This window comes from Syngnathus leptorhynchus, chromosome 6, assembly GCF_054491065.1.
Source record: "Syngnathus leptorhynchus isolate UIUO chromosome 6, UIUO_Slep, whole genome shotgun sequence".
Taxonomy (NCBI): Eukaryota; Metazoa; Chordata; class Actinopteri; order Syngnathiformes; family Syngnathidae; genus Syngnathus; species Syngnathus leptorhynchus.
The window spans coordinates 14,350,639-14,364,406 of NC_141200.1; the positions used below are offsets into that span (position 1 = coordinate 14,350,639).

The 13,768-nt window shown below is 40.7% G+C and overlaps 1 protein-coding gene across 4 annotated transcripts in view; it reads right to left on the reverse strand.

Moving 5' to 3' along the window:
* chka (choline kinase alpha) overlaps window positions 1–13,768 on the reverse strand; it is a 34,713-nt gene that overhangs the window by 18,306 nt on the left and 2,639 nt on the right. The window contains exons 1-5 of one of the 4 annotated variants that reach the window (XM_085914764.1): window positions 7,813–8,050; window positions 7,526–7,680; window positions 4,193–4,301; window positions 3,726–3,786; window positions 1,984–2,037 (exon numbers count right to left, since the gene is read on the reverse strand). In XM_085914764.1, coding sequence (XP_085770890.1) covers window positions 1,984–2,037; window positions 3,726–3,786; window positions 4,193–4,239 — 162 coding nt within the window. In that variant the 5' untranslated portion in view covers window positions 4,240–4,301; window positions 7,526–7,680; window positions 7,813–8,050. Of the gene's footprint in view, window positions 1–1,983; window positions 2,038–3,725; window positions 3,787–4,192; window positions 4,302–7,525; window positions 8,052–13,768 lie in introns of those variants that run through there. The other 3 variants (XM_085914762.1, XM_085914761.1, XM_085914763.1) reach the window with 3 other exon arrangements.

Below are 13,768 nucleotides of genomic sequence, written 5' to 3' on the forward strand. Positions count from 1 at the left end.
AAATGACAGTAATCTCTTGCTACATCGCGGTTCGTTTCTTGTGGTTTCACTACATTGCGAATTTTTGAATTTTGAAAATTTGTGAAAAAAAATCACATATGTCGCTCCTGAGTATAAGTCGCCCCCCCCCCACACACCCAAACTATGACAAAAAACGCGACTTATAGTCTGAAAATTACGGTATATCCATTCCACAAATTGCTCGCAAATGACTAAACCAATGAAAATAAAAGTAATTGGGTCAAATGTAGAGTAATTTGTTCTGTTGCATGGGCTGCATTTATTGAATAAACATCATACACACCGCTTATTTCAGGACACTCATTGAAACAGCAGTAACAGTCATACAATTGAAACAGCATGAGTAAATATGCCTGGAGAGTAGGCTCCCCATTCTTATGTAATACTCTTAGGCAGAGCTGATCACGTGCGCTTTCAAATCTCCAGTGTACATGATCTAATATCTTATAATCATCTTACCATTATTTACGTAATTATATCACCTAACAGTTAGCCTGAGGATATGAAAATTTAAGTTGAGTTGTATGTTTATGCTGTTCTCTTTTCTAAGCTCTTACGTACGTGTTGCCCATTAAGCATAGTTGGTTAGCTCGTTTCTTCATCCATCATATATTAGTCTAGTTTCCTTGTTCTGATTAAATGGGCAAACAAACTTCCACCAAAGTAATAAAGCTTCACAAAAATATTTTCTGTTGTGTTTTTTTTTTTTTTTAAGACAGAACTATGCCAGTCAATTACCCACACGTCATACATACTAATTTTGACGCTTGAAGTTTTCTGAGGGATCAGAGCTGGTGTCGTATATCAATACTATGATATAACATGGCTAGCCTTGGAGTGTCCCAGCAGGTCCACTGTAAGCTAGTGTAAGCTGCTCCAGCAACCTCAATACTTATCTGTGTGTCAATAAGCCAGTAAAGGTAAAGATGATAACATTTTACCTTCCGCAGAAACCTGATCTGAAATAGACCCCAGGGACCTAAAAGTCAATGTGGGTCGGATCTGACAAGGCCTCAAATACGACCTCTGAGTTGGTGTTCTGAAACACTGGCCATGGTCTACATGTGTGCAAGTCTAGAGACAACCTAGCCAACAAAGTGGAAGCAGATACTGCACCAAACTGCACGGCAGTCGGCTATAACCCCATAACGATTAGTGCAATGTCATTCTGTCCAAGACAAATAGGATTTACTTGGACCAGACACTGCAGACGATCAAGGTTAATTTATCTCTAGAATGGAAAGGCCTCTGCAGCTCAGTCTTTGAAAGACTTTGCTTCAGAGACATAAGGGCTACAGCCCGCAATCTCACTGTGGGCCAACACAAGGATATTGACAGATGTTAGTTTGCTTCAAACTATTCAGGTGCCCTTGAACAAGGTAGTGAAACTGCCAAAAACTGGAGCGTGCTACAAAAATGACCTACCAACATGCTCTCTGGATCAATTTATACTGTATGTGTTTGTAATGCATGCTACCAGTGTGTGTTTGGCTAATGAATGGTAAACAAAAGAAAAAGGTTGATGCTGTTAGCATTCTATCCCAGAATCGAATGACTTCATTTCAATCACATGATGGAGCGGGTTGTGAGTCACCCTCACAATTGAGAGGTCAGAGTGACTAAGAGGTCATTGTGAGGCTTGCGGGTGCCTCAAGCTGCTATCTTTAACTGAACTCATTCATGGGCCTTCTTTGTAAAACAACTTGATTCGTCATCCACTGCCTATTGTGCCAAACACATCTAATTTCCTGAAAAGTATTGCAAATTATTCACTGCCTATTGTTCCAAACAGAATTCATTTCTTGAGAAGTATTACAAATCATTCCCTGAGGCTGGAGAGGTGTTGATTTAGAACATAAGCGCAACCACCACCAGGGTGACGAAGAAGGACATTGATTATTGAATGGGTTGTCAATAAACATAGGAACATGCTGTACATTGGGACCATTATCTGTTACTTACTTGAAAGTGATTCTCTTTGTTTGACAGTTGGGATTCCCCTTTATTACAGGACATCTATCAACAAAAGAAAGAGGAAGAACTATCCATGAATACATGAGAAACCATCCATGAGCATCCAAACTGAGCTATGCGTATGGCGCAGATAATACAATATGAATTCACACGCACAAACACATGCATACCTCCCCCACGCACATACACACACTCTCCCTTGGCTGTTCCGTACATAACTCAAGGGAACGATAAAGTACTATCACGGTGTGCTTTCCGACACAACCTTTCTGAAAGTATTTACTGAAGCTGAGCTAAAACTATCAACATCTATTTTATGAATTTACTCCTGGTACAATATTCCATTCACATACCTCCATTGCTGAGAAACGCCATCACCGGCGTAAGTAAAGTTTGTTTAATCATTAGTAGCTGCGCACGGTGGCAGTGAAATCAAACGCCTTTAATCGTGTTTGCTTATGATTAAACATCACTAAGTCCTAAAATGAGACACTGTTTTGCAGAAGATGGCTGCTGTTACCTTGGTGAAGGACACAGTCTCTACATCTCCAGCAATAAAAGCCAAGTTTAGATTAGAGTCATTATCACATCCATAGCCAGCGGTTATTGACTAGTTTGGGTCTCATTGATGCTGAATCTATTAGGCACAACCACAAAGAATGGCTTAATCACGCAACATGTTTAACTTAAATACTATGTCAAATGGGATGCCTTATTGTTTTCAGTCATTGTGGCAGTGCTTCTTCATAAAAGTATCAACACATTTTTGAACAAAGCAACACGTTGAAACCTTATGACTCAAGTGTAGGTAAGTATTACCATTTGAAATCTTAATTATTGCTAACCGCCTATTTCTCAAAATATGCTTTACTGTGGGTATGGCTTTCTTTGGAGCAGAAAGAGAAAAAAAGAAACAGAGAGAGAGAGAAAGGGGGGGGTCCTGTTAAAATGCAGCTCTGTGTGTGTGTGTGTGTGTGTGTGTGTGTGTGTGTGTGTGTGTGTGTGTGTGTGTGTGTGTGTGTTCGCGCGCGTGACAATTTGCACATAAACAATGGGAAAACAACAACCAGAGGCTGTGTCCAACTGTCCAAGCATTCCTCTTGTAGAGGTAACACAGGAATTAGCCCTGAAGTGCAAGTATCCCTGACTTCGGCCTTCAAGTAGTAACCCCCATACTTTTTTTGTATTCAAGGGAAGAAATATTCCAATGAGCATTGTGTATGTGGGATATTATGTATGTTTGTTTGTTTGTTTGTTTGTTTATTTGAACTTGTTCATTTATATATTGACAGTTTCATCTGCTGTCGTTTATTTATTTAATCACGGGTATCTATTGCATCTGTCCGATGTTTATATTGTTTATCTGTTTATGTATTTAATTATTCATTTATATTGCTGTCATCTGTCTGTCTGTCTGTCTGTCTGTCTGTCTTCATGGATGTTGTTGAAGGCCCCCCCCAAATAAAATTGTGTTCTGTTGAGTTTTTTTTTATTTTTATTCATCCTATGCCCCCGAGCTTTGAACATGTTTCAAATGTTGTTCCAGGTGACTTGCCAGAGTATAATCACTTGGATGTTTAGAAGAACATGGAAATTGACAGGAGAGGTGTTTAACACTTTGTTTTCTCACTGCACTGTAACTTATTAGTGTTGGCAGTCAGGGTTGTGCTGCACGAGTGTGTAATACGACTTTGTATTAGTCTGAGATTTTCAGAGATCTCATACTGTACCGTGATTTTTGGTGGGTTCAACAGGGAACAAGAGTGCCCAAGGAAGGCTCCTTTTGGAAGCCTACGGCAAAGAACACATGCATGTACAGCCATGGGGGTACATCACTATGTACGACAATGGCTAACACGTGCGTAAACACACAGACACAACAGGAGTGAAGGCATCACTGCTCATGCATGCATACACTATCATCAGCTTATGACCTTCAGACAAACACCCACGTGTGCACGCGCACACACAAACACACACACACAGTACCACAAAACCCTTCCACCTTTTCTCTCTGTCCCCCTAAACATTGCTACAGTGATCGTCTTTTGTTTGTTTGTTGTCTGGCAACCAAATACTGTTTGAGCAGATACAAGAGTAGTATCCCATCCTTGTGAAATGCTTATTTCATCTTAACTGTGTGTAGGAAAGAGAAAGCCGTGAGCTGTTAAACAAATTACATAATAAAGACACCCACCTGCAGGATGGCCCCATAAAGGCGCAGCAGAATGCTCCTTGGCTCATCCCCAATAGTGTCCACACTCTCTGGGAGGCTGCACAGGAAGAGCTTGTTACTCAGCCCACCCCTGAAAGACACATAAATGATACACAAATTACAAAGAACCAATAGCAATGCTGCATTATGGGGCTGGGAGCACATTGACAAACCAGATCCAGGACTCTGTGCTCTTTTTCTTTCTTTCTAGTTTGACTGAGTAAAAGTGATTAAATTGTTTTCTAGTTTAGGTCAGGTGACGATCGCAAGCTGAGCCGTGATTCATCATTACCTGAACCGTGAGCGTCTGATATCATTTTCAGTCGAGGGCAAGAGGATTTTAAAGTATTCATGGTACATGTAAAATAGTTAATTCATCAGATTAACTACAGAAAAAAAATATTTACCGTAATTTTTGGACTATAAATCGCTTCGGAGTATAAGTCGCACCAGCCATAAAATGCACAATAAAGTGAAAACAAACAAACACATATAAGTCGCACCGGAGTATAAGTCGCCCTTTTGGGGCAAATTTATTTGTCAAAATCCAACACCAAAAACAGACATGAACCAGCAACAACAGGCTAAACGATACGGTATGCTAACGTGACATATACACAAACGAGGAGCTGAGAACGGGCCTGACGTAACATTCAGAGTTATTCAAGTATGTATTACATAAATGACACGTTTATCAATCCACCTGTGTCACTCCAATTCATTAAATCCATCGATCGTCCGTTATCTAAACAATGCCGCGTATGCGCTGCATATGCTGACGTCGGACCTGTTGTAAGTTGCATTTCTAATTATTCCACAGACCCATAAAATGATATATAAAGTATATTTCAAATAACTATCATAAAACAACAATATTATCAAACAGTCTGTGTCATTCCAATTCATTAAATCCATTGATCAAATTCCTCATCCTTTTATGTCAACAATGCCGCGCGCGCCGCACAGATCTTGTATATAACTATATTGAAGCGTTGACAAAGTACCAGGAAGGACGTGGGTTTGGTAAACGGCTCTTTATTTAACAAAACAAGAGTTCAACGAGCCAACAACTACTGAACTGTAATGATAAAAACATAAAGGTTGCTACATGAAATAAAATATATCAAATAACTATAAGATAAATAAGTTTTTCAAACCTTGTGTCACTCCAAATCAATTAATCCTTCAAACGTGGGGCCATTCGGCATCTTCGTCATCCCGTGATCGAATCCTTTGTAAAAAACCACCGCGCGGTGCCGGTGACGTCACTTGCAGTTTAAATGACAGTAATCCCTTGCTACATCGCGGTTCGTTTATCGCGGATTTTCGAATTTTGAAAATTTGTGAAAAAAATCACATATAACACATATGTGTTACACATACTCAGGGTCGCTCTTGAATATAAGTCGCCCCCCCCCCACCCAAACTATGAAAAAAACCGCGACTTATAGTCAGAAAATTACGGTACTTGGTAATTGGTTTCCATATGATGTATTTTATGTGCCCTCTTTGCATCCATTGCAGCCTGGTGATCCTGAAAGGGGGATCCTTCCATCTGTGGTCCCTTCTCAAGGTTTCTCATTTTTCCCCTTGTAGGGGTTTTTTGAGTTTTTCCTTGCCCTTTTGGGAGCCTAAGATCAGGGGATGCTTTGAGAATTATTGTCAATTGATTGTCTATGTGAAGCCCTTTGAGACTGCTTGTGATTTAGGGCTATACAAATAAACTTGACTTGACTTGACTTGTACTTTTTACTGCTGAAAATGGCTAAATAAGTAAAATATCATTTTGACAGTCTATGCAAGAATTTGACCTACCAAATCATATAACATAAAATGAATAACAATTACATGACTATTACTACATTACTATCTGATTTCAAACTGAAATTATTGTTAAAGACAACACAAAATAATGATCAAATTCAGGGGCAATGACCAACTTAGACATCAAACAAAATAGATAAAACACGTTTTAAACCAGCTTTTTTTTCTGGCACAATTTTGTTGGTATGTTTTTCTTGTGAATGTATGTAGGTAAAATGTATCGTTTTATCCCAGATACATTTTAAATAGTAGAAAATATCCTTTGAATCTGTCTCAACATATACACAACACTATTACCAAAATGGTTTTCACAGACGGTTAAGTGTCTGCCCAAAGTCAAGTCAGCTGGGATATGCTCCATCATGCCTGCGACCCTCGTGAGGATAAGTGGTTCAGAAAATGGATGGAGAGAGGAAGAAGTAATTAGGGCATTTCTCTGACCATGTGTCGACCTGATGTTTGTCCTCACTTTATTTTTTGTAATGTTTTCAGCCAAAATAGTCTGTCATTTAATCCAACGGAACCATGTTACTCATTTTAAAATTATATGAGCGATGTTTGTTCGTGACCAGTCAGCGTTGCAGTCTAGCAAAAACAATTCTATTAGTATTTTCAACGCTGTTACCGCAAAGCAATGCACTGATTCAAATCACTGTGGAATTTAATACAATGAATAGTCATTTATTCTGCAATATTTTTGTGACTTTTTTTAGTTGACTAATATAGCCCTGGGCGGCTCGGTGGCGCACTGGGTAGCACAGTTAGGAGGGTGCAGGTTCGATTCCACCTCCGGCCCTCCCTGTGTGGAGTTTGCATGTTCTCCCCGTGTCCCCGTGGGTTTTCTCCGGGCACTCCGGTTTCCTCCCACATCCCAAAAACATGCTTGGTAGGCCAATTGAGCACTCCAAATTGTCCCTAGGTGTGAGTGCGAGTGCGAATGGTTGTTCGTCTCTGTGTGCCCTGCGATTGGCTGGCAACCAGTTCAAGGTGTCCCCCGCCTACTGCCCGATGACGGCTGGGATAGGCTCCAGCAAGCCCGCGACCCCCGTGGGGACAAAGCGGTTCAGAAAATGGATGGATGGATAATATAGCCCTGTTTAAAAAAAATAAAAGGCACTGATTGCTGAGCCAGAGGAATAGATTGCTGTTTTTCTTGAAAACAAAGAAAATGTAAAATAAATGGTCCATCTACTAAATGTGCCAAGATTGTCCCAATTCTGGAATGGCCTCTACCTCTGTACATTTATAGGATTATCAAAGTCATTAAGACCCCCCCGTGGGGAAATTGCAAATAAATATAGTACATGAGCTTGACGTCCCCGATAGTATAGCTTAATCGATAGGACATCACTGTTTCAATCAGATTACAATTTATGTGCACGGCACAGGAATTTCAATTTCATTTTAAATGCAGATTTGCTCCCACTGTGTCAGGGTGCACAATTCCAAAGATGCGCCTTTGTAATCGACAGAAAAAACAACGAGACGTACCTTATAATGGTGATCTCAAAGTCGTCCTCCGCAAGTGTTTTCCAGGGCCCATTGAGGAATTCCTTGCACCAGAGGTAAGCATTTAACCGTGTGTCCTGGTCTGGAGTCTCGGGTCGGACCAGCTCCTTGCAGTCCTCCTGAGCATCGGGCTGAACCTGCAGGGCATTCTCTGTTACCAGCAAACCCAGCGACATGGAGGGGGAAGAGGAAACCCCGTTGATAAATTTTGTCTTCATTTTAGCTTTTTAAATAAAATACTCAAAAATAAAAATAAAATAAGAGCCTACGTCGAATTATATCCCTTCACTAAGTATTCACTCTCAAAAGGGAAGGATTCGTTGACTCGTTATCGAATTTATTTTCAACCAGTAGACTATCGTTTTTCTCAATTGTAACTTGAAAAATTGCGACAAAGAGCAATGTGACGTTCAGGCTTTGTAAACGAGAAAGCAGCCGCAGACGTAGAAATCCTGTTTGGGAATGAGTGAGACGCAATCGTCCGGTGGATTTACACCGAAGATGGAAGGGCAGGGTTGTGTAGGGTGTGGTCACATGACTCACGTACGCCAATTTCCTCTCTTGATTGGTTGGCCAAGATGCGGGATGGTCATTGTGGGCTGGACCAAAACAAACCGGACTTCCGTCGTGACCGTCCACTTCAACATGCGTCACGTAACGCACGCAACATGCTCGTCGACATGACAACGTTGTTTCTGTGAATCCAATATTATCAAGAAAAAAATATTGCTTGTCTGCTGACATACACATTACACACGTTTGTGTGTCAAATACGTCCTATACGTGAAATGTATGAAGGTATAAAAACGAATGTTGAGGGTAGCTGACTAAAACGAGTAAATATATTCATCAAATGTCAAAATAGATGACAATTAGGAGTTAACACTATTAAATCACTGACACACTAATAAACTAATAAATGGTTGAATCTATTCTTATCTGCCGAAATTGTGGTTAGATTAGTAGAATACAGGAGTGTGGTGACCCCAAGACGAGACATTCACCAGTTCCCTGCAGCTTTTAAATAACTGAGTTGTCATGTCTCTGGGTTTGAAGGAATTCTAGTAGAGTAGCTTGCTACTTGCTCAGTAAACAGTGAAGCTAGCTCTTAATGCTCAATTGATTTTTTGGGTAAAATCCAGTTTTTGTGTATGTGCGCGCGCGCGTGTAATCGTTCACATTACATATTAAATGGGATCTCGGTCTACCTGGTGTGTGGGCCGAATGAGTCCCAATAGTGTTCCCACGTGAGCAGAAAAAGCAACGTCACACAACATGTTTACAAAATCAAATATGTTCCAGTGTTAGGGTAGTGTCATCATTTTAGAATTTCATATCTACAGTGGAGTGATGCGGAAGGAGGTACAAATATTTGGGGGGAATGAAGCCAAGGCTTTTTCATGTCCTTTCATGGAGAAACCTACTAAAGATAATGTCACATCATGGGCACACGTACTTAAGTGTACCTGCGGAGCACAGAAGGAAACATACTACCGTAATTTTAGGACTATAAATCGCTCCGGAGTATAAGTCGCACCAGCCATAAAATGCACAATAAAGTGAAAAAAGACATATATAAGTCACACTGGAGTATAAGTCGCACTTTGGGGGCAAATTTATTTATCAAAATCCAACACCAAAAACAGACATGAACCAGCAACAACAGGCTAAAGGATACGGTATGCTAACGTGACATATACACAAACGAGGAGCTGAGAACGGGCCTGACGTAACATTCAGAGTTATTCAAGTATTACATAAATAACACGTTTATCAAACCATCTGTGTCACTCCAATTCATCAAATCCATCAATCGTGCTTTATGTAAACAATGCCGCGTATGCGCTGCATATGCTCACGTTGGACCCGTTGTAAGTTGCATTTCCAATTATTCCACAGACCCATGTAACGATATTATAAAGTACATTTCAAATAACTATCATATTAAAACAATATTATCAAACCATCTGTGTCACTTCAAATCATTAAATCCATTGATCAAATTCCTCGTTCTTTATGTCAACAACGCCGCGTGCGCTGCAGAGATCTAGTATATGACTATATTGTAGCGTTAACAAAGTACCAGGAAAGACGTGGCTTTATATAACAACAATATTATCAAACAGTCTGTCACTCCAAATCATTAAATCCATTTCTAATTATTCCACAGACCCATATAACGATATATAAAGTATATTTCAAATAACTATCATATAACAACAGTATTGTCAAACCATCTGTGTCCCTCCTAATCCTTAAATTCATAGATCAAATTCCTCGTCCTTTATGTCAACAATGCCGCGCGCGCCACACAGATATAGTATATAACTATATTGTAGCCTTAAAAAAGTACCAGGAAAGACGTGGGTTTGGTAAACAGCTCTTTATTTAACAAAACAAGAGTTCAACGAGCTAACAACTACTGAACTGTAACAATAAAAACATAAAAGTTGCAACACGAAATAAAATATATCAAATATCTATAACATAAATAAGTTTTTCAAACTTTGTGTCACTCCAAATCAATAAATCCTTCAAACGTGGGGCCTTTCGGCATCTTCGTCATCCCGTGATCGAATCCTTTATGTAAAGAACCGCCGCGCAACACGGGTGACGCCACTTGCAGTTCAAATGACAGTAATCCCTTGCTACATCGCGGTTCGTTTATCGCGGTTTCACTTCATCGCGGATTTTTGAATTTTTAAAATTTGTGAAAAAAAACATATATAAATCGCTCCTGAGTATAAGTCGCCCCCCCCCCACCCAAACTATGACAAAAAACGCGATTTATAGTCTGAAAATTACGGTACATATATGTGGTTATTCTATATCTAAACGTGTTTTTTTTACACTGGTTATTTTAAAGCAAGGTTTTAGTAGCTTGCCTGACCTGTTTGCTGAGACACCCTGGATTCAGAAAAAATAGCCTGCAAAAATAGGAACTGAATGGGAGCCATGATGCAGGGGTATTGACAGGCTTGACTCAGCTGCCTCCTTAATCCTTGTTGGTCAGATTCTGACAAATCTGAGTCCGTCTTGGACAGCCGTCTTGGTGCAGCTACCTCCTCAAAGCAGAATTTTGTTGGTCGGATTCTGACAAATCGGAGTCATTTTTGGACAGCCGTCTTGGCTCAGCTGCCTGCTTAAAGCAGAATTTTGTTCAACAGACTCCGACAAAGCCATGATGCAGGGGCATTGACAGTCTTGGCTCAGCTGTCTCCTTAATGCAGAATTTTGTTGGTCAGATTCTGACAAATCTGAGTCAGTCTTGGACAGCCGTCTTGGTGCAGTTTCCTCCTCAAAGCAGAATTTTGTTGGTCGGATTCTCTCAAATCAGAGTCATTTTTGGACCTCCATCTGCTTAAAGCAGAATTTTGTTGATCAGACTCTGACAAAGTCATTCATGAAATTTTCCATCGCCAATACGTACTGATGGAAGGTAAATAAATAAATATAACCGACATCTTAACGTTGAATAAGGAACCAGGCTTGGTGATGTGCTCGCGCTGGGCTTGCACCCTTTTTTTCACCTCCGCTGTGGTGGTTAGTTAGGGTCACCTTGTGATTAGACACCCCCCCCAAACAAAAGACAGAATTCCATCCATAGGCAAGCGATGTGGTGTATTACGCAAAAGCAAGTCGTGGGTGCAAGGCATGACCCAGTCAAGGTCTTGACCTCACATCCATTCCCAACATGGCGCTGTGCACAACTAAAACCAGAGGAATTAATTTGTCAAATACAAGACGAGACACAAAAATGGGAACACCAGATAGTTATCAAACTTTACAATATTGCTCCCGTTTACTCATCAAGAACTCAAAGTTAGAGCTCCGGAGGTACACTTTGAATGAATCGTCTGCATGGCTGAATTACTCCTATCGCCACAAAAGTCAATACAATTCAAACAACTTCCCAGATTCTCAGACAATTGTTAATTTTCTTCCTAAGCACTGACCCTTGCCCACATGGAGTGCATATTGGGCTTTTGATCATGTGTAGCTCAGATATATGCGACATTGTCTTTCAAACTGAGATCAAATCAGAATCAGAATCAGCTTTATTGGCCAAGTTTGTGCATGCCAAACAAGGAATTTGACGCCGGTTGATCTCAGTCTCTGTACAACATTTAAGTGACTAACAACATTCTGGTTACTAACAACATTTAATTGGCAAGAACAGGATATTATTGCCCAGTGATGCCTCTGAGACTCTATGAGTGGTGTGGGTTTATCAGAGCGACAGCTTGGGGAAGGAAGCTGTGTCTGCTGGTTTTGGCGTACAGCGCTCTGTAACGCCGTCCGGAGGGGAATAGTTCGAACAAACTGTGACCTGGGTGAGAAGGGTCTATAGAGATGTTACTTGCACGTTTCCTGGTCCTAGACAGGTACAAGTCGTGGATAGATGGGATGTTGGTCCCGATTGTCTTTTCCGCAGTCCTGATTGTCCGTTGCAGTCTGTGCTTGTCTTGTTTGGTGGCCGATCCAAATTAGACAGTGATGGAGGTTTAGAGGATAGACTGGATTATGGCAGTGTAGAAGGTCCTCAGCAGCTCCTGTGGCAGGTTGAACTTCCTGAGCTGTCTCAGAAAGTACAGCCTCTGCTGGGCCTTCTTCCGGACAGAGTCTACGTGTCCGGTCCATATCAGGTCTCGAGAGATTGTGGATCCCAGGAACTGAGGGGTGGAAATGTTGAAGGGTCTCTCCTGAAGTCCACTGTCATCTCCACGGTCTTGAGCGGGTTCAGCTCCAGGTGGTTTTGGCTCCACAAGTGGACCAGCCGCTCTACCTCCTGTCTGTACACAGTCTCGTCACCGTCCTGGATCAGTCCGATGAGATGGCAAAAAAACCCTAAAAAAACCCAGATGCTATCCACTCTGGGACCACATATGAAAGTGACCCAGGTTTGATTTGATTTTTTTTTAAATATTAACATAATTAAACAATATTTGCGGCGGCTCGGTGACGCACTGGGTAGCACGTCCGCCTCACAGTTAGGAAGGTGCGGGTTCGATTCCACTTCACGCCCTCCCTGTGCGGAGTTTGCATGTTCTCTCCATGTCTGCGTGGGTTTTCTCAGGGCACTCTGTTTTCTCCCACATCCCAAAAACATGCTTGGTAGGCCGATTGAAGACTCAAAATTATCCCTAGGTATGAGTGCGAGTGCGGATAGTTGTTTGTCTCTGTGTGCCCTGCGATTGGCTGGCAACCAGTTCAGGGTGTCCCCCGCCTACTGCCTGATGACGGCTGGGATAGGCTCCAGCACGCCCGCGACCCCCGTGGGGACAAAGTGGTTCAGAAAATGGATGGAAAAAATATTTGCCTGCATTTTGCCTGCAGTTTGAAATTTTGAATACATATAGCCTTAGTTTTGTTGAGGAGACTAAAGACACAACTTGGATTCATCCTCCACGTCTCATCATTTCCCACATCCTTATGTGGCAGATGTAAAGCTGAGTGCTGAGACTATCTTTTTGTACATTTCTTCCATAACTTTGTTTGCCTTGCTGCCTGTCCCCTTTGGCATGTTTAGAAAGATTCTCTTCAAATATGTGAGGAAATACACTTGCTTTCGGGTGCTTTCTTGTTTTATAAGCTTTTCCAATATATTTTAGGTGAGAGGCAATGAATAATGTATGAATAATACTAAGAGTATCTATTAATGCAGGTATCCTCATGAGTCACCTGAACATAACTTAGGCCTATGTCATTTTCAAAGGTACCAGTAACGAATGGCACGTTTGTTTGGTAGTTGGTCTTCTACATTTCATTTGATTGGTTTTCTTTTTCTGTCTGTATTTGATTTGACATGTCTTTGTTTCAAACATATTTATGCTCATGAGTCACCTGGACATAACTTAGGCCTATGTCATTTTCAAAGGTACTAGTAACGAATGGCACGTTTGCTAAACAAACATAATACGCTGCTCTTGTGTTTGCTTGTTTGTTTGGTTGTATGAAAAGGCAGCTGTTTTTTGAAAACAATATAAATTTTGTAGATGTTTTCAAAAAGTCCCACCTTTAATGGTTTTGATCATTTTAGCATGACTTGACGTTAAAAAAACTTATTTGCTCTATTTATTTGTTTGGTAGTTGGTCTTCTACATTTCACTTGATTGGTTTTCTTTTTCTGTCTGTATTTGATTTGACATGTATCTGTTTCAAACATATTTAAAACATAAAAGGAGGAAAAAAAAAATACAATAGAATAAATAACACTTTATAGTG